At 34.8% G+C, this 20,589-nt stretch overlaps 1 protein-coding gene across 1 annotated transcript; it reads right to left on the reverse strand.

The window, feature by feature from the left end:
- Positions 1-13,006: 13,006 nt before the first annotated feature.
- LOC110112423 (putative clathrin assembly protein At2g25430) lies at positions 13,007-15,438 on the reverse strand. The gene is made up of 2 exons (XM_020844640.2): positions 15,171-15,438; positions 13,007-15,027 (listed from the first exon to the last, which is right to left on the reverse strand). Exon 2 carries the CDS (start codon positions 14,992-14,994, stop codon positions 13,132-13,134), a length of 1,863 nt encoding a protein of 620 aa, XP_020700299.1. The 5' UTR covers positions 14,995-15,027; positions 15,171-15,438; the 3' UTR covers positions 13,007-13,131.
- Between the last annotated feature and the right edge of the window lie 5,151 nt (positions 15,439-20,589).

The raw sequence follows: 20,589 nt of genomic DNA on the forward strand, positions 1-20,589 counted from the left end.
TAAATATATTTTTTTAACCTTCAATTCAGTCGATTTACGGGATCTGGCCAAAGAAGTACGCTGAAGGGAGAAAGCTACCTTCTCAATAACCGAACTCCCGTTGATACTTCCGATCGAAATGTTGTAACTTTCGATCCAACAAGCAGAAGGAAAGTCGTCAAAGGAGAAAAATTGACCAACACGAAGGAGCCGAAGAATGCTAGAGCAGTTTTTATGTTTTGGAAGGAGAGATCGGGTACAATGGAGGTCAAAGATTGAAGATGGCGAGTTCTGCTGGAGCTTACGAGTTAAGTAGGATCTCTCTCTCTTTCTCTCTCTCTCTCTCTCGGCTGAAGGGATCAAAAGGCTAAAGCAGGTGTTGATCGCAACTCACAGACAAAGAACGAGTCAGCAAAGGCAGATTTTGTGGGAAGAAGGGATGGCTTTAGAAGCGATGCCCGACAACATGTAATATGTGGAAAATAATAGCTAGCAATAATGAGGGATGGTGATATGCGATAATGATTAAAGTTGGTGGTGTTGTGGTGAATGAGGCTATGCCATTTGTTGCATCATATTGTGACTAGCGACGATGATGGATGGTATTGAGCAGTAGCCACCAGTGATTATGAGTAATGATCAGTGGTGGCAGTGGATAGTGAATGGAAGGTGATGAAGGCAATAATAATGGGTTATGATAGTAGAGGGGTAGTGGAACCACTAATATTTTTTTATGGCAACCAAAAAATAATTATAGTATATTTGGAAATTGGTCAAATCTAATGATTTCTAAATACACCAAAAATGAGCAAGAGGTGAATTATAAATACATTAAAATTTTACTATGTGAGTCTCTTACTTCAAACCAAAAACTAATATTTTCAAAACACATGCATTTGTATAAACTTTTCACCCATTTTTACTTTGAACCAATTAAGTAGATTGCAATTGAAAAGGTGATCATCCCTCGTAGGCATAGTGATTCACCCTCCACTTTATAGATTGATCCACCTTTAAGCATAGATTGTACTATCATGTCAATAGTTCTTGAATCATAATCTTTTCCTTGATATTAATCTAAATAAATTAAGACAAATACATGTTCTATTTATTGATTTTTTTTTTTTTTGGAGGTGTCGACCTCATGTGTAAGTAACCATAGGGAGCATATTTAGATTGGGAGACAAAGTAACCACATTTTCTTAACTTTACTTAACTTTGTAGATATGACTTCTTATGAGTAATTCATATGACTCAAGATAAGATTTATTAGTTTTATCACATTGAACCTCGTTCATTGTCTCTTGTTGTAGAATTTCCTATGCAAGAAGATCCCTATCACATTAGCAACCTTCTTCTCCATAATAATGGAAATTAAGGAAGAAGAAAACATAAGCTGGAGACTTACCATATTTGAACTGTACTCGTCCATTGCTAACCTAATTTCCATTAGGATAAACTCAAATGCCCTTTGATTTGTGCGAAAATTAATCATTAAATTATGATAACATGAATTGCACCAAACTCAGCACAAATTTAAGGACATTTAGTTCATCCTAACTAAAATTATGCTAGGATATCCTTTCCTATTTCTTCTCCAAAACCCATGCTTTGACCTATTTACATGGTACAAATTTGTTTAGCATAGAACTGAATCCAAAAAATATATTGTTTGTTTATGTAATGCAATATCCAAGAAAAACATAAAACCAAGGATTGTAAGTGTGATTGAACCTTATACATGAGCATTAATTATATTGCTTGCTTGTGACCCCTTTTAAGCTAGTTAGGCACCAAATTTTTCTTCTTTGGAGGGCATGTGCATGTAAAAATCATTTGGCTATCTTATCTTGAGTGTTATATTAGTCCAAGTTCTTATCACTAATGGTTAATTAGGACAACTTGAAAAATTAGTTTTTGAATAGCTATAAGAAAAATAGATATTTTAAAAACTATTATAGATTTCATAGACTTTTTTTTTTTTTTTTTGTAAATCACACAATAATAGATTTAAGCTTCATTTGGAATGGCTTTCTTACTACTTCCTGAAGCAGTTTTTTAGTACAAAAATTAAAACTTTTTACTAGAATACTTCTTTACAAAGTACTAAGAAAGCCGTCTCAAACGAACCTTTGGTTTGGTTTGGGATAAATTTCTTATTGTTTTTTAAAGCAGCTTTCTAGTTCAAAAAAATTTTGCACTAAAATGTTACTTTAGAAAATAGTAGAAAAGTTGTCTGAAATAAAGCCTAAGTAATAAGAAAGTACTTCAAAAAATAAATAAAATAATAAAGAAAATTATAACAATACCAAATCAATACAACTTCCTATAAAACAAAATTATGAAAACTTTCTCAAATGTACCCCTAGCCTTAAGAAAATAAGCTCATGTATTACAAAGACTTACCATCACTTGATCATCAACCTATTCTAAGTTGTAATTGCCCCATCTTTCATTTATTTCTAAGGTGAACCTACCGAGAAAATGGCAACTTTATTGCCTCACATTTTTAGCTTTGTTTTCTATTCATAAAATGACATTAATTATATTGTACAATGCCAACATCCTAATTTCATTTAAGGAAATAGGGACAAGTTTAGGGGACAAAACACCACCATAATAATTGGAGCCCTAAAAATTGTGTGTAAATTGAATTCTCACTCGCATATAGTTTTGGAGGTGTTTGAGATCACTTTTTATTTTATTATTTATTTTAAAAAAAAATTATTTCTTTTTTTTTTTAAATACAAAACATGTTGTTTTTTTGAAAATAGTATAAACAACTTATAGTATTTTTAGGTGTTTTCTTTTTTTAAAAGGAAATCATTTGGGACACCGCCATCGCTAGCGGCTATCAGTCACCATTACTGCTAGCCTTAGTTGTCACTTCCCATTACTAACTTATGAAACATAACTTAAAAATAAAAATACTTATTTATAATAAATGTATAGTCAGTCTGAATATGTCAATAATACAAACTAAATTACATGAAAGGTGATTTGATTTGGGTCCAAATGAGCATAAACTAAGCACTTGAAACATATATAAAAATTGTATGAAATTAATTGAAGAATAAATGATCTTCAACTCTTGCATACTTATAGTCAAATAAAGCAAATTGATAAGAGGAATTCAACAAGCCCAGGATCATTTAATCAAAAGTTCTATGATTAAATAATTCATTATAAGGCTGTTTGATTGATTTTTATTAAATTTTGGCCAAAGCTATTAAACTAATATTTTCAATATATTATAAATAGAACAAATTCTTGACATGAAGGGGGACTATGACTTGGGTTTAGAGAGCTCTCAAAGATCTAAAAAACTCTTGAGCTCTACTCAAAGTTTGATGTCAATGATCACTATCTCCCGCCATTGTTGTCTGGATATCATTGGTAAATTATTATCTTTTGATTTTCATCATTTGACCCCTATTGCTTTACCTTCGCTATTTGATTAGCACTATTTGGTTGATATCATAACCCATTCACCATCATCCTACTTCCACTACTAAACTATTATCACACGATGACCATCGTCTAACTATTACCATCTGACCACCATTGCCGAATATATCAACCAATTGCATCATCATCTTTTCACCACTTTTAAAATCTCTATTAGAACTATAAGAGACCAAGCAAGTTCTCCTAATTTTGTAATAATGTTTCCTCCAATTTAAGGAAGGGTGAATTTCTATAACTTCAAGTACATAGTTGATTATGTCAATTAAATAGGCCCCATTATTTTTTTTTTCTTTTGCTGTGAATTTTCAAGCACAAATTATTTTTTAATTAAAAAATTTAGATTCTCATATGCATCTCATTTATTTAGAAGGATGAAGCCAATGTAGTCACATTCTTTAACTATTTGTATTTATTATGATTGGAAGTATATATTACAACCATTAATAACTATTGCTCGAAAAAATTTTATTGTTGTCAAGTGAGAAAATTTTGTATCCTAGTTTTACATGATGATCCAACACACAAATAAATAGATTAATAATGTACATGAGATAAAAGAGTTTTTACATGAATTTTTTTGGGGGGAGAAAACCATATAGTCTAATGCACCTAGATTTAGGTCTCATGATTGGTATTGATTGGCATTGTGTGATTAATTATGTGTAAGTTAAGGGTTAGAGAACATTGATTCCAAGCCCATATGACTTAGTATCACTAAAAGACAAAAATTAAAGGCAACGTCTAAGAATCTAAATAAAATTATAGAAAATTAAATATGCATCCAATATGGATCAAACTTTGGAACATTAAACCTAGTGACAATATATACTTTAGGTTCAAATTTCAGTGAATTTATAGCCCATTAAGTTAAGAAATTAATTAAGTTAAAAATCAGCCCCTAAATAAAGCCTAAAATTTTAAAAATCATAATTAATTTAAATAAAATACAAAAAATATGAATAATATATCAAACTGTACAAAATTCAACTCACTACCTAGAAAAATTAAAAGCACCATCACTCGACCTCTAATTTAGATATAATTTAATTTTTTAAGAAAAATTAATAATTAGTTAAATTAATAAATTACAAATTATTACAAATACAAAATAAATTTCAAGAAGTTTGGAATGAGTTTGGAGCAAAATTATGAAAACCCACTATAGGAAAATCAGCGATTACCGACTGTAATTCTCGTTGACAAATAACCACCGAAATTACCGCCAGTTAAACCAGCTGTCTGACCGCCAGTATTAACAGGCGGTTTATCCAGCGGTATCCAATAATAATCTGATGGAAATGCCGACAGTAAATAACCCCTAAGTAGGCCACAAGTTTTATTGGTTTTTGCATTTCCTTTACCGTCGGCTAAGTCGACTGTTTTAAGTTTTTTTTTAGCCACCAGAAAGCCGCCAAAAAAATTAACCGCCGGAAATTGAGCGCCGCAATTTATTTTTTACACGGTTTATACTATCAGTTAATAAACCGCTAGTGGTTTTAAAAACATCTAGAAAATTTATGACAACTGCTAGAAAAAGCTGTCGGTAATTGGTAATTTTCTGTAGTGGCCTCCTTAATTAAATAATTAATTAATTCAATTAAATAACATAATTTTTAAATTGCATAACTAATTCTAAAAAAAATTAAATTGAGCAAACTCAAAGGCATTGGATTTCTTTAAGGGACTAATATTTATTACAAATATCAAACTTCCATAATTCAACTTAAAAAAAAAAAAAAAAAAAAAACTGAACTATTTGGTAACCTTTAGTTTAAAAATACATCAGAACTTTTAAAAAATCATGATTTAATATTAAAAAATCTAAATCTAGCAAACTTAGTGTCTATTTACTCACCTACTCATCTTAGGGTCTAATATTTATGAAGAATACTAAAACTCCAGAACTTAACTTGATTAAAAACTCAAATTTAGACCCATTAATTTAATGGTTTAAATAATTCATAAAAATTTTAAAATTTTATTAAATTATCAAATTCTAGTAAACATCAATCTTAATCATTAAAATCAGATAACCAAACCCCAAATACATGTACTAAGGAGGTGTGATTCCTCGAGTACACTATGACGACACTACGAATTGATTCAATGGAGTGTAAAATTTTAAAATAAATTGATTATTAATTAATTAACCAAATTTAAATCTTTAATTTAACTACATCAACTTGGTTTTTAGGATGGGCTGTCGTACGCTGTGTGTCATAAAGAGGCTTGGTTCAAGGAACCAACTGTGACAACGCCACGAATCGGTTGATGACAAATAAAATTAACTAATTTAATGATTCAAATCATCAACCAACCAATCAACTTAAAAATTATCAACCCTTTAATTTCAATAAATTAAATTAATTAAATAATATTGGTTACTACTAAGTAACCCGGGCCTACGAGGCTATTAACTTAACTCCAATAAAGGTAAAATAAGCTTCACGACCCTGAAATAAACAAAGGTAATAATCACTTAATATTTAAATCACATCTTATAATCAACATTAAAACATTAACACTTAAATTTAAATTAAAAATCCCCTTTGACCAACAATTAATATCAAAATACTAGACAACTTTAACAGCTACCAAATGTAGAACATATCCAAACCACACAGTCTACTGCAAACATTTTAGATAATTTGTTAGGACAATCATTCCTAATTTTATGCTAGATTGATGTTTTCCTTTTATGTTATTTGTGTGCTAGATTTTTCATGATTTTCACTTCATGTTGATTGCTATAATTAATTGATGTGATGTTTATTAATGTATTAATTTCATTATGCTCCCTATGAATTGATGTGATGGATGTTAGATTATCCCTCTATTTTAAATAATTTAGATGCTCACAGAATTTTCTACAGGTAACAATGCTCATGCATGACTATAAATGAAGGGGGTAAATTAAAACTTAACTAATTAATTTTTTACAGGTGCTAAAAATGTTATATCCACTTTTAAATTAAAAGAGTATAACTAAGCGTGTTTGTGCTCAAATGTGAGAAAATTAAATTATATAACTGCTTGAGATGATTTTTTATTATAATTGGTTAAGATAACCATATAAGTCATCTAGAGTCTTTTTTTTTTCTACATATATTTTAATTCAAAAGTGTTGTGAAAGTTGAATTGTATGATGAGTTATTAACCATCCAATTTAAAACTTAAAGAGAAGAGAAATATCCCTTATGGGAGAATTCCTTTCAATTGGGTATCTAAGTTAGGGTGATTTGCCAAAGCATTCGCTCTCCTCAAAAAAAATATCTCTCTCGCGCCGCCCGTGCGATTTAGGGTTCCTCTCCGTTTTCGAGCGTCTTCGTGAGAGATCCAGACTTTTTTTGCCTGGATTTCTCTGGTCTTAGTGTTTTGTGGTGCTTTCAGTCCTTTGCCCTGTTAGGCTTTAGGGATGGCTGGGATTCCGCCTTCCAACCCTTGGGGGAAAGCCTCGAGCCAGACTCATTGCGTTAACAGAGGGTTTTTTGCTTTAGATGGGGAGGCTGCTGCTGTTCCTCCCACTCGATCCTTTAAAGATGTTCTATCTGCGGATAAGATGACAGGTGATAAAATTCCTAACTTGACTCACTCGAGTTTTAACGGTGTCCCGACTGTGCTTCTCTCCGATGAAGATGTGCTCAAACTTGCTTCTCCTTTTCAATTTATGCTGGTGGGAAAGTTCGGTTTGCGTAGACCTAATCTTGATTCCGTTCGAAACTTTTTCGGCAATCTGAAATTAACTGGTTTTTTTCTATCGGTTTAATGGATTCGCACCATGTCGCTATTCAGCTATCAAACGACTTAGATTATAGCAGGGTGTTTGCTAGGAGAGCTTATTTCATTAACAATTGTCAAATGCGTGTGCTCAAATGGACCCCTTTTCTTGATGTCAAAGAGGAATCTCCTATTGTACCGATTTGGATCTCTTTCCCTGACTTAAGATTGCATTTTTTAATCCTAAAGTTTTGCATGCTTTAGGTTTGATCTTTGGTCGGCCTTTGCAAATCGATCAGGCTACGGTAGCAAGGACTCGGCCGTCTGTTGCGAGAATTCTTGTGGAGGTGGACATTTCAAAAAAACATCCCAATGAAATCTGGGTAGGTTCGAAGGCTTTTGGTTATATTCAAAAAGTCGAGTTCGAAAAAATTCCAGACTTTTGCCATCACTGTAAGATCCATGGTCACTCTATTTCCGAATGTTTTAAGTTACATCCAAATCTGAAAAAAAAATACTATACAAAATAAGGAAGGAAATGTTCCTAATGCGAATCATGATGAGAGGTTAACTGTGGATGAAAACAGTCCCTTGACTTTAGATCAAATCATTCAAGTTTTATCCGATACTGATGACCCTGTTATAGTTATGAATCTGAATAATAAATTCTCTGTTTTAGATAATGTTAACGAGAATAATGAAGTGATTTCTAACGTTAGTGTAAAGGAACCTGATATATATATTTTGATAGACTCTATGCTTAATTTAGCTAAAGATAATGTTGAAAACATGCCTAAGCAGGTGGTTGACTTATCTAATGAGAATGAAAAATCTGAAACAGAGGGTTGTGAGGAAGGGGAATATGTTCCTAACCCGAGTACTGAAATGGCTATGGATAATGTGGCTGTTGGGAACAAGGAAAAAATGTTGCTACTATGGGTGTTGATTTATCTTCTTTCTATGAAGAAGAAGGTGATTTCATGAAGGTGGGAAGGAAAAAAGGTAAGAATGTTTTACCTTCAACACCCCGTTCCACCAGAGCTAAAACTTCTTCAAAACCTTCTAATGGTTAACGCAATTATTTGGAACGTTAGAGGTATTGGAGGTAAAGACTCTATTACTAGAGTTAAAAATCTGTGTAGAATTCATAATATTCAGCTCCTTGTTTTACTTGAACCTTTGGTTGATAGAGAGAAAATTTCTATTATTGCTAAAAAGTTGGGATTTTCTGCTTTTTTTGCGAACTGTTCTAACAAAATTTGGATTTTCTGGAAAGATGCGGTTGTTTTAGATGTTATTGATGACTTCCATCAAGTTATTAATGTTCATATTTCTATGTTTAATTTTAACTGCAAAGCCTCTTTCATTTATGCTGCTACTACTAGAACTGGGCGGCTTGTTTTATGGGATCAGTTGAATACCATTGCTACAACTTCGAATATGCCCTGGTTGGTTGGGGGAGATTTCAATATTATTAGTAATATGATTGAGAGAAGAGGTGTTCGTCCCCCTAATGTTAATGCCATGGAAGACTTTAACTCTATGATAAATAATTGTAATTTAAATGACATTGGTTATTTTGGGAATCCTTTCACTTGGAATAGAACCAACCTTTGGCAAAGACTTGATAGACTTTTATTTAATAACGAGTGGTTGAATAGCTTTCCTTTAATGCATGTGGAACACTTAAGTAGAGCTACGTCTGACTATGCTCCTTTATTTTTATGTATTAATGCTAAGCGTAATATTGTTCCTGTTTCTTTTAGTTTTCAGAACATGTGGTTATCTCATAAAGATTTTAGCAATGTTATCAATTATAATTGGTCGGCTCTACTGCTCCTAACAATAACATTTCTAGGATGTATAGGCTTTGGGCTAAACTGAATAGGTTGAAGCAAGTTTTAAGGTGGTGGAATAAAAATGTCTTTAAGAACATTTTTTCTAATATTAAAGATGCTGAGCAGGAAGTGATGGATTTAGAGAAAAGGTATATGGATAGTCAGAGTAGTGATAACAGTTATGCCCTTAATGAGGCTAAGAAGAATTTGGCTATTTTGATAGAACAAGAGGAAACTTATTGGAAGCAAAAGGCTACGACTAAATTAATTGTGGAGGGGGATAGAAATACTAAATTCTTTCACATGTTGGCTAACAAAAAAAGAGTTAAAAGTCATATTTTTAAAATCATGGGGGAGGGAGGTGTTGTTTTTGACAAAGAGGAGGATATAATATAGCTTCGGGTGTTGATTTTTTCAAGCAAATTTTCAATAAAGATACTCAGACCATCCCTATTACTAATCCTTTCATTGTTCCTAAGTGCATTAGTGATAATGACAATAACATGTTGATTATGCATCCTTCTGAGGAGGAAGTGTGGAATACCATTAAAGACATGAATAGTGATTCTACAGCGGGCCCGGATGGTTTCACTACTAAATTTTTTGTGCATTCTTGGAACACTATCAAACTTGATGTGTTAGATGCTGTCAACAATTTCTTTAAAGGTGCCCCTTACCCGAAGTTTTTTTCTGCTACGAACATTGTCTTAATTCCTAAAAAGGAGGGGGCTAACATGTGGAATGATTTTCGTCCGATTAGTCTTTGCTCTTTCTTTAATAAACTGATTTCTAAAATTTTTGCCACTAGACTTGTTGGCATTCTTCATAGAATTATTTCTGCCAATCAAACGGGTTTCATGAAAGGTAGAAGTATTTTTTATAATATTCTTCTTGTGCAAGAAATGATTCATGATATCAATTACAAGGGCAAAGGTGGTAACATCATTTATAAACTTGGTATTTCTAAAGCTTACGACAATTTGAATTGGAATTTTCTTTATAAGATTTTATCCTTATTTGGTTTTTGTCAAACCTTTATCCAATTGATCAAAAATAGTATTGAAAATTGTTTTTTTCTGTTATTATAAATGGTGGTAAACATGGTTTTTTCAATTCTTCACAAGGTTTGAGACAAGGTGACCCCTTATCTTCGGCTTTGTTCATTATAGCTATGGATTACCTGTCTAGAGGTATGGAGGAATTATACAAAGGGCATAAGTCTCTATATTTTTGTACCAAGGGTGGATTACCTGTCTCCCATCTTTGCTTTGCTCATGATTTTATTATTTTTTTCTAATGGCGCCATTAACAATGTTAAACGTATGGCTCTTTTTTTAATCAACTTTCAGAACATGAGTTGTTTGGATATTAATAAGAACAAAAGCAACTTCTTGGTTTCTAAAGGTATTAATCAAGGTAAGATCAATAATATTAAACGAATTTGTGGTTTCAATTGCTTACCTTTACCAATCAAATATTTAGGCACTCCTATTTTTAAAGGTAGAAAACGTAATCACATTTTTGAAGACATTATTTCTGCTTTTCATAAGAAAATTTACAACTGGCGTTCTAATTTTCTATCTTTTGGTGGTAGACTTATTTTGATTAAAAGCGTGCTTAATTCCATTCCTATTTATATCTTGCATACTCTGAATCCCACTGTTTCGACTTATTTAAGAATGGAAAGGTTGATTAACAAGTTCTTTTGGGGGGCTAATATGAATAATAGTTGTATTTGTTGGTCTTCCTGGAAAAAAGTGTGTGGTTCTTTAAAAGAAGGTGCTTTAGGGTGCAAAATTTTCATGGATATGGTCAAAGCTTTCTCGTACAAGTTATGATTTTCTTTTCGGGCTAATACTAGTCTTTGGGCTAATTTCATGCATTCTAAATATTGTAAAGATAAACCCGAAATTTGTAGCACTTATAAAATTTCTGACTCTGCGGTTTGGAAAAGACTTTGTAAAATTAAATGGGAAGCGAAAAATTTGATTCAATGGGGTCTTGGGAAAGGTGACATTTATTTTTGGCAAGATAACTGGATTGGTTGTGGGTCTATTGATTCTCTGTTAAATACTTCTACAATGACCAATACGAAGGTCTACGAGTTTTTTGAAAATGACAAGTGGAATGTTTACAAACTTAGTGATTACATTCCTTTGAGCATTATCTTGGATCTTCCTTTACAATTAGAGAGCAAGGATAGTATTTTATTTAAACCCTCTCCAATTGGGAGGTTTAATCTTAAAATTGCTTGGGACAGTTTTCGTATTAAGAACAGCAATTCTATTTTATTTTCGGCTATCTGGCATAATAGTTTTCCTCTTTCTTATTCCATTTTGGCTTGGCGTATTATTAAAAAAAATTTACCTATGGATGAACTGCTTATTAAAAAAGGATTGTGTATTCCTTCCAAATGCCAATTGTTTTTGGAAATGGTTGGATTGCAAAGAAAGTTTGGCATCATTTTTTATGCTTGGTTAATAAAGACAGTAACATTATGCAAGAGAGCATTTTAAAAATGCTTGAGTCGTGGGTGACTACGACCAAAGGCCATATTTACAATCTACTTCCTATTCTTATCATTTGGTATTTAGGAAAGCTAGAAACGAAGCTAAACATGAGGGTATCCATATGGAAGCCCTGATAACTATTGCGAATATTAAATACAAAGTTCATCAGCTGTATACCGCCAACATGATTTCTGCGAAGAACTTCACAAAATGTAAGTCTTTAGCTATGTATTTCGGTATTCCCATGAGTTTTGCTGCTTTTAGAGCGTTGGATATAGTGGTTAAATGGGTGAAACCTGTATATCCTTTTGTCAAGTTAAATTCCGATGGCTCGGTGGGTTCCAATACTGCTGGGATGGGTGGTATAATTCGGAACTTTAAAGGTGATGTTATAATTGCTTATGCCTCTCCTTTAAACCACTGCAAAGTTATTTATGCTGAAATGAAAGGTCTAGCCTATTGGCTGGAAGTTTGCGTTAGAATCGGTGTTACTAATTTTGTTATTGAGGTGGATGCCTTAAGTTTAATCCAGTTGCTTAACAATAATATTATGTGTCACCCGGACTTCTTTTATATTATGAGAAAGATTAATACCTTGATGGCTGGTTTTAACTTTAATTTGATTCATATTTTCCGTGAAGGCAGTGCCTGTGCGGATTTTCTAGCCAAGAAGGGTAGCCTTCTTGATGATGTGGAAGAATTTTCTGGCAGTAATATTCCTCAACAGTTATGTGGTTTAGTGAGACTGGATAAATTGGGTTTACTTTATATTCGTTCTATTTGATTAGCCATTTTGTTTCAGGAATTTAACTGCATTTTATCTTTTTATTGTTTTGGTTGATTTCTGTTGGTTTACTGGGATTTGGTTTGGTGTTTGTGGTTGCTGGATGTCTCTTGCCCTGTGGTGGTTAATTGCTGGAGGTGCTGTGGTTGTTCCATGTTTTAGGATTTCTTTTCCTACAGGTTGATGTCCGTTGAGGCGGAGCTGTTTCAGTTGCTGGGGAAGATCAATTTCAGAATCCTGGATATGGTTAACTTAAGGCTGGATTGGTATCTCTTTAGGATTACTGGTGTTTTTCTTTGGTTGGTTTTCCTGTATTGTTTTTTTGCAGGTTGCTTCCACCTTGAGGGAGTTTTTGCCTAGAAAGATGGAGCTGACTGATGATCTTGTGGATCTTTCTCATTTTTGGGCGCATTTTTCATGCTGCCTTAGTATGTTACTAGGTTATTTTGTATTTTGCATAGATAGGGAATTTCGGCCCTTTTGTTTTTTCTTTTTGATTGAGTGTAGCTCGTTGAGCAGTAGAGGACTGAAAATCTCTTTAAGGACTTGTACTTTATTTTAAATCAACGCGTAGGCCCCTGTGTGGGTTTTAACTTTAAAAAAAAAAGTTAGGGTGATTTGAAAATTCAAAGATGAAAGAAAAACTCCTTTTGGGAGGAGTTCTTTCCATTTGGATGCTCGACCCGACAAATCATAAGAATAAAATAAGAGATTCAAGTTCTTTGCTCAATAACTCATGAGAGAACGGAGTAAGTGATGAGGAATAAACACCATGGATTCGAGCAACCCAAGCTACACGAGCAAAAATAATGAAAAAGTCGAAAAAGAGTAAGCCCTACATATTAGGGTAGTAGTATGCAGCAGGGTTTGGCATGCCATACTGGATGCCTGGGTTGTAGTAGTAGTGAGCATTGTTGAGCTTAGCCAGGCTCGCCTGGTCCGGTATTCCACCCTGAGTATACTGGCGCCACCACTGCTGCTCCTGCATCAGCAGCTGCTGCTTCTTCTCAATGTCACACATCTGCACATACGATGGAGGAGGAATGCTCAGGGAAGCAGCGAAGGGATCTCCTCCAATATTCTGAACTGTGCCGTCGGGCGCCGGCAAGGACAGGACAGCTGAAGCCGTCTTCTCAGGGCCTGGCAAGGCCACGCTGCTCACACTCCCGAAGCTTGTGTGCTCACTTTCATGGCGCCTCACCGCCCCATGGTCATACAAGCCATTGAGCAGCAGATGATCAAAGCCACCTCCTATTGTAGTATTATTCTTCGCAAGGTTGCTGGCTGTTTCAGCCAAAGCAAGTTCCCAATCAGCTTTTCCCTCCTTAGCTGCTGGTGTCTGCCAGGATGAGGTCAGTTCACCTTCCCCCGAAGTTTCAACGGAAGGAAATGCCTCCCGTATCCGATTTCCAGGCCCAGAAGCTCCGCCAGAGAAAAGGGCTAATGCAAGCATATTTCCTTGAGCATCTGCAGTCTCATCCTCCTCCCTGAGATCAACCAAGTCACCTGGAGGCTGAGACTGGATCTGAGACTTAGGCACCGGAGGCACAGGTTGCTCCTCATATTCTGAGGGTGCAGGAAGGGCCTTTATGTTATTCATATCCAACGCCGGCTCTTCCTCCTGTACAGCAGGATCCGGCTCCACGCAACTCAGAGAGGTGTTTGGCCTCGTTGCCATGCTCCGCATGAATTCCTCTAACGTCTTCAGAAATTTATCTGTTATGCGCTGCACCTCCGGATACTCAGAGGACCTCGCCACCCCTGCGTCCTTGCACCACCCATAGAATGCATTAAGCTCATCAATCTGCTTGGCTGCGTTCGCGAAAGCATCGAACGACTTCACACAGAAAGCATACTCCATGTCAAAAAAAAGGTCCAAGAGCGCGGCGAATGTCTCATGGATGTCGGCGTAGAGCTTGAAACTCTCTCTAACAATTGGGTAGAGGGCAACAATAATCATCCTGTTGTTTTTTGCCAAGCCAATGGGGCGGCATGCCAGAAATTGATCAAACAGCTTCTGTAGTTGGTTCATTCGACCCAACACTTTCTCCGGCGCCATCTCTCGGAGAGGAGTAGTCGATCTCCTCTCGTCACTCTGAGTTGGGGCGAAGTTCAAATTCGAGTACCTCCCATGGTTGCCGCCGATGTAAGACGGCTGCGACCTCTGCTGCTCGGGAGGAGAATGGAAGGATCCGCCGCCGCCGTCGCCGCCGTATCCGGCCTGCTTGTTATCGCCGACGATGTACTCTAGGCGCTGGTCGAGGAAGAGAGCGTAGGTGCGGACGAAGGCGGAATGATCCCAGGAGCTGGAGTGGACCTCGTCCCGAAAATCGGACATATTGAGGAGGCGCGTGCCACGGCGGGTGGCGTAGAGAAGCTCGTGGTGGAAGGAGGGGACGTCTTCGTTGAGGAGTCGGTGGATAAGCATAAGGGTTTTGAGGGCGACGATCCAGTCTCGAGTTTTCCCGAGGCGGCGGGATACAGTGGAGACGCATGCGCTGGCGTAGCCTCGGGAGTAGGAGGAAAGGTTCAGAATTTCGCGGATGTGCTTCTCGTCGGCGGGCTCATCGTCATGGCTCGTTGCCTTCAAAATCGCCACCTCGAGGTCCGGCGCGACGTTGCTAGACACCTTGGCAAGACCAATACTAGTATGGTCTTTCACCGCGCCGATGGCCTTCCGGATAGTGCTCGATGACATTGTCCTCCCGTCTTCCTTTTCTATTCTCGTCGCCTGTAGAATGAATGATTTCAACAACTGTATAAATTGGAGGAGACGGCAAGCATTTATGGGATCAATGACGCAAAACAGAGCATTTCACTTCGGAAGACCGCAAGGAGAAGTAATTTAATGTCGAGTCAGAGAAAATGAAGTACCTGAGCCTCTATGCAGACGATCCTCCTCCGCCGCCGCCAACAAAAACCTCCAATTTACGCGGCGGCGACTGGTTGCCTACAAGTTGCTAACTCAAAGCGACAGGCGTATCTTCCTCGGTGCTGATCGGTTCAAAGCTGGCTCGGCGAGATCTAAACGAATAAGGAAGGATCCCGGGAAAGGAGCGCCAATCTCATTTTCTTTTTCAGATGGACGGATTCGTCGGGGGATCGGCGGCGGAAAGCTAAAATAGAAGTAGTGAGAGTTGAAGGAGTTACACAACTCTCCTTGGCCTATTGGTTGAGAGCTTAGGCTTCCAACTAAGAGGTCCAAGGTTCGAGTCTTTGTGTATGCGTTGTGTGTGTGAGTTTGCCTTAAATGGCCTAAATGTCCCAAAAAAAAAAAAAGAGTTGAAGGAGATTACCTGATTTCTCACTGTAATTTATATGAGAGATCTGGCTTCTTTCATCCCTCCTCTCCTCGGCGACATTTTCTCAGGCGGCTGCGAGCAATCCGACGGCGGTTCCTAGTCCGAGAAACTGATCACGTCTTCCCTCCCATGCTAGGACTCTTGCATGTATATCATATATTAGACTGTGCTTCGACATTCAATTAAGAAAATTTACATCTATAATAGAGAGAAATTAGCTTCACACAAAAAATTATTTCCCATAATAATTTGCAATTATTCTTACATTATATACCAAATAATTAATCTCCAATAAAAATACAAGAATAAAAAAAAATTGATTTTAATAATCTAATTCATTGTATCATATTAATGTTATTATATTATTATTATTATACTTAAAAAATTAATGCATGATGATGTCATTTAAATTCTCAAAATTGAAAATGATTTCAAATCATTTTTTTATCTTATATAAAATTAGCTCATATCATCAATTCAAATGACCAAAAATAAACCCAACGGCATTTCTAAAACCTAGCATAAGCATATCATTTAATATATATGTTTTTTCATTAAAAATATGATATAATAATTATATAAATTAAATAAATATTAATATATATAATTTTATTTATTCATCTACAAAAAAAAAAATCAAAAAATTAAAAAGAGAGATTTAAATACAAACTACTAATTTGTGATTGCCAATTGGACATGACATGTATTCCCAACATAAATTAGGTTTCTGAAGTAGTCTATTATTCAATCTTCCGTAGACCAATTGTTTTTGGGAAATAGGATTTCCTAAAGAAAACTCTAGGTTGCATTTGCATAAGACAGCGTATTTGGAGAAATAAGTGGACGGTTATCATTACTTTTGTACCTGTATGATGGAAAACTAAATATTGATGCTAAATTTTCACCAACATATATTGGAGGTTGAAATTATTCTTTACAAGTGCTAAAAAATATTAACTTGGAGCAACTTAAGTTTAGGGTACTTCAAGCACTCAAGTACGATACATCCAAGTATATAGTAAACTTAGTGAGTTGTCTTCTGATGAGGAACGATTTCATGATATCGTATGTTGAAGATGATTATGTTTGTGAAGTTGTGTTCATTCTGCTAGAGAATTTCTTATTTTATATATGAAAGTTAAAGAAAAAGGCTTAGAAAAAAGTAAAGAAAAAAAAATCTAATTTTCTATATTCGTGAATCAATTAACCTGAAAGATGGGGCGCACAGCGCACTACAGGAAAAACTCATATTACCAGCGGCAATATATGCCGGAAAATTTGTAATTCTTGCATATTTTCGGTGAAAATTTATTTGACGATAAAACGAGCATCATAAAATTTTTCTGGTGGAATTTTTTCTATCGGAGATATTTTCATCGAATTTAGTGATGGAATTTTGGCGTAATTATAGAACAATATTCATCGTTTGCGAAGCACTCTTACCACCGGTTTGTCCGTAAAAAAAATTCAGTGGAAACCTACAGCGGAAAATACCGGCAACTGTGACTGCTAGAAACGAATCAGCAGAATTTTCTGATGGGTTATATAATTTTATCGTATCTCTATTTTCATCGGATATTCTGCCAAAAATCTGTACTTGAAACAAAATAATAGCACTCCCTCACATGTTTTCTACAACACAACAAACATGGATAAAATATATATAATATAGAATATTCACATTCAAACATTGAACATAAACATATGCTACATGCATATAATAACATATTTTATCGCCATATTTTATTGAACATTCACAAAATAATTTAATAATAAATATAAAGTTCATTTGTTGCACAATAAAAAATGGACAATAAAATACACAAATCTTGGTGCATTACAATGATATCATACATTATCTCATAAATCATCTTTATAGTATAGTATACATCCACTGACATAATAGTATATTTTTGTATATATCAAAACAAGTTTGGAAAACAACTTTCTAGTGTGATATAAATCTCTAGGAATTATGTTATCTATAGGGTTGGGCTTCTTAAGCAACTCAACGAATTGATTAAATCAGTCACAAGAGATATTATATTATATCTTGATGCTTAACACATTCACAACAATAAATAAGTCTGAGTGAGTGGTGCACCCCTTTCAAATTGATTATTGGGCAGCATGCAATAAATCATCTCCTTATTTGTTGACTCTTTTATATATTGTTCAAATTGTGCCCCAATTGCTTCATAAACTAAGTCCTCAAGAGGTCGACTATTTTCTTCCTAAGCTATATTAGAACTTGTAGACGGACCACATCGAGAATCAAAATGTGGCTCATACTCACTATGAGAAGTCTAATATAAATATTCTAACATGAACCATCTACGATATAGATCAATAATTATGATATCTAGTGTGAGATGCACTTGATTTTTCTATTTAGAATATGAGCATCGAAACTTTTCATCTGAGATGAAGGTAGGAAGTTGACAGACCGTCTTGATGAAAAAATTCACCACATTAATGAAACTATATGTTAATATCTTTTTTTCTAGCACCAATTGTTCTAATATCCATACTATGAAGAATTTTGCCTGTATATAATATAAAGATATTAGATATTGGAGTAACATCTATTAAAGGAAAATAAATTGATTTCAATTTAATTTGTAAATCCAATGGTGTTAATTTTCATTTAAATTTAATTAGATGATCAAAAATAACAACAACATCAAATCCTTTATCCTTGTACGTGGGGTCGACTAGATAAGTCCTTTTTTCTCTATTATATTTTATTAATAGTTAAATTCTCATTTAAATCCAATAAAGAAATATCATTTGTAATATTTTTTAACTATCTTTTATGGTTAACCTCAACCTTTCCTAACATAAGACTAATACCACTACTTTCCTAACTGGGTCAATGGGAGGCCACCGCTATATGTGACCGAACAATCTAAGGAGACTCTCTCACTCTCTCTAATCTAATCTTCCATAGAAGCTTCCTAACCTTATTCACGTATATGCTCATTTAGTATCTTATCTCTAAGAAAAAAGCAACTCATTTGCATTCTCATTATGCAAACACTTAACTTAATCTTAAGCTTCTCTTTTAATGACAAATAATTTACACCATAAAGCATTGAAGGTATCACCACACATTATTAAATTTTCTTCTAAGTTTGAGGGGAATTTTCTATCACACAATAAGCCCAATGCATTCCCCCACTTTCACCATCCAACTTGAATTTCGTTAATAGTATCCACATCTATTTCACCTTCACCTCCCTCTTTAGTCTTATCAACAAGAACAATATCATCAACAAAATGCATACACCATAGTACAATCTCTTGGAAATGTCTACCAAAAACATCCATGACCAAAGCAAACAAAAATGGGCTTATGGCAGAACAACTTACAATGGTGCCAGTGATTGAGGTGATGAATGACGACGATAGAGCAGTGTACACAAAGGCGACAGGAGTGAAGCAGTGTACACAGAGGTGACATTTAGTAAGAGGTGAATCACCCGACTAGGAGTGAAGCAGGAATAAAATGAATTGGAATATGATTACGAGCAACACGAGGAAGAAAATAAAGCATTTTCGGTGGTACTGCCAGTGGATTTTTTGTCGAATATATTTTGGTGGTATTTTTTGACAAAAATATTTTGTGATGTTTAAGTAAGCCGACGAGTTTTTTGCCAGAAGTTCTACAAAAAATTTCTAACCATTTTTTTTGTTGGAAATTACCACTAGCTTTAGAAAAACTGGTGGTATTTTTAGCGGATTTTCCATCGGGAAGTTAATGACAATTTATCCGTCGAAAAACCCGCCGATAAGTTACTAGTGGAATATCAACCTATTACACCACCAATACTACCGGAGGATATCATTCCACCTAAAATGTACTTTAGTCTATCAATTTTTCTTGTATTGTTAGTGATGCATTAAGGTGGTTCGAGGAAAATGCCTGTGCAAGTTCCATCTGTTTAGCAACTAGCCCATGAAAACACAATCTTTGTAAGAATTACCTTCTTAAGTGTGGTAACAGTCTTTACCTAAAGATATGTCAATCTGATACAATCTTATGCAAAATAAAAGTGGATTTAATGCTTCATGTCCTTCGATAAAATTATCTTATACGAACTTATTATGTGTTAATGAGCATACAACCACCGTACATGTTGTTAAACGAGGTTATGAAATAATGAAAAATGGATTAGTGAGCAATCTGGTGAAATTTATTATGACTTACTCCTTATTTTAAATAAGTATAGATGATCATGATGACATCAATAATATTATTAGAAAATATTGTAGTATGATTATTGACATCGAGCAAGGAATGGTTGCTAACAACGACTTCACAACCATATGTACATCCTTTGAGTTGGTCGAAAAATTGACCTTTAACAATATTAGTGGCATCAACTTAACAAATTAAGAATTATTGATTCTAGATAATTTGATCGAAGGAATATGCTTCATAAAAAAATTTAACTTCCAATTTACTTTATATGGATGGTCTATTCTAAATAATGTTGAGTTCATAGTTGTTACATCTGATAAATAAAAATTCATAGTTGCTTGTGCAAAACATGAAAGCCTGGGAAAACCTTGTTTATGGCTTTTGCATGCATGTGTAAGCAAGCATTTAAGTGATGTTTGGAAAATCTTCTTTATACATCATCACATATGTCCCAACCAATCTTTCTTGCTAGTAGGAGACAATGCAATTCACAATTCATCAACTATTTCATATTGCCTACTATAAGACAATGAGTGGACCTTAATCATAAAGAAATCGTAGGAGAGGATCAATTGTAGTCAATGTGCACGGGGGAGTAGACAAAGAATATTCTATAAATCGCTACATGCGGGGGTTTAGATCACGGGTTATACAGTACATGCTGAAGGCACCAACTGAGCCTCCTACCACTTACTATCCTCAAACCCCTTCAAGTGACATTTGGTAAGTCATACTTAATCATCATTTTAATAGCCCTATCACTTATGTCATATCCTACTAAAGTATT

The sequence above is a fragment of the Dendrobium catenatum genome, unplaced genomic scaffold (assembly GCF_001605985.2).
Source record: "Dendrobium catenatum unplaced genomic scaffold, ASM160598v2 fragScaff_scaffold_283, whole genome shotgun sequence".
NCBI classification, from domain to species: Eukaryota; Viridiplantae; Streptophyta; class Magnoliopsida; order Asparagales; family Orchidaceae; genus Dendrobium; species Dendrobium catenatum.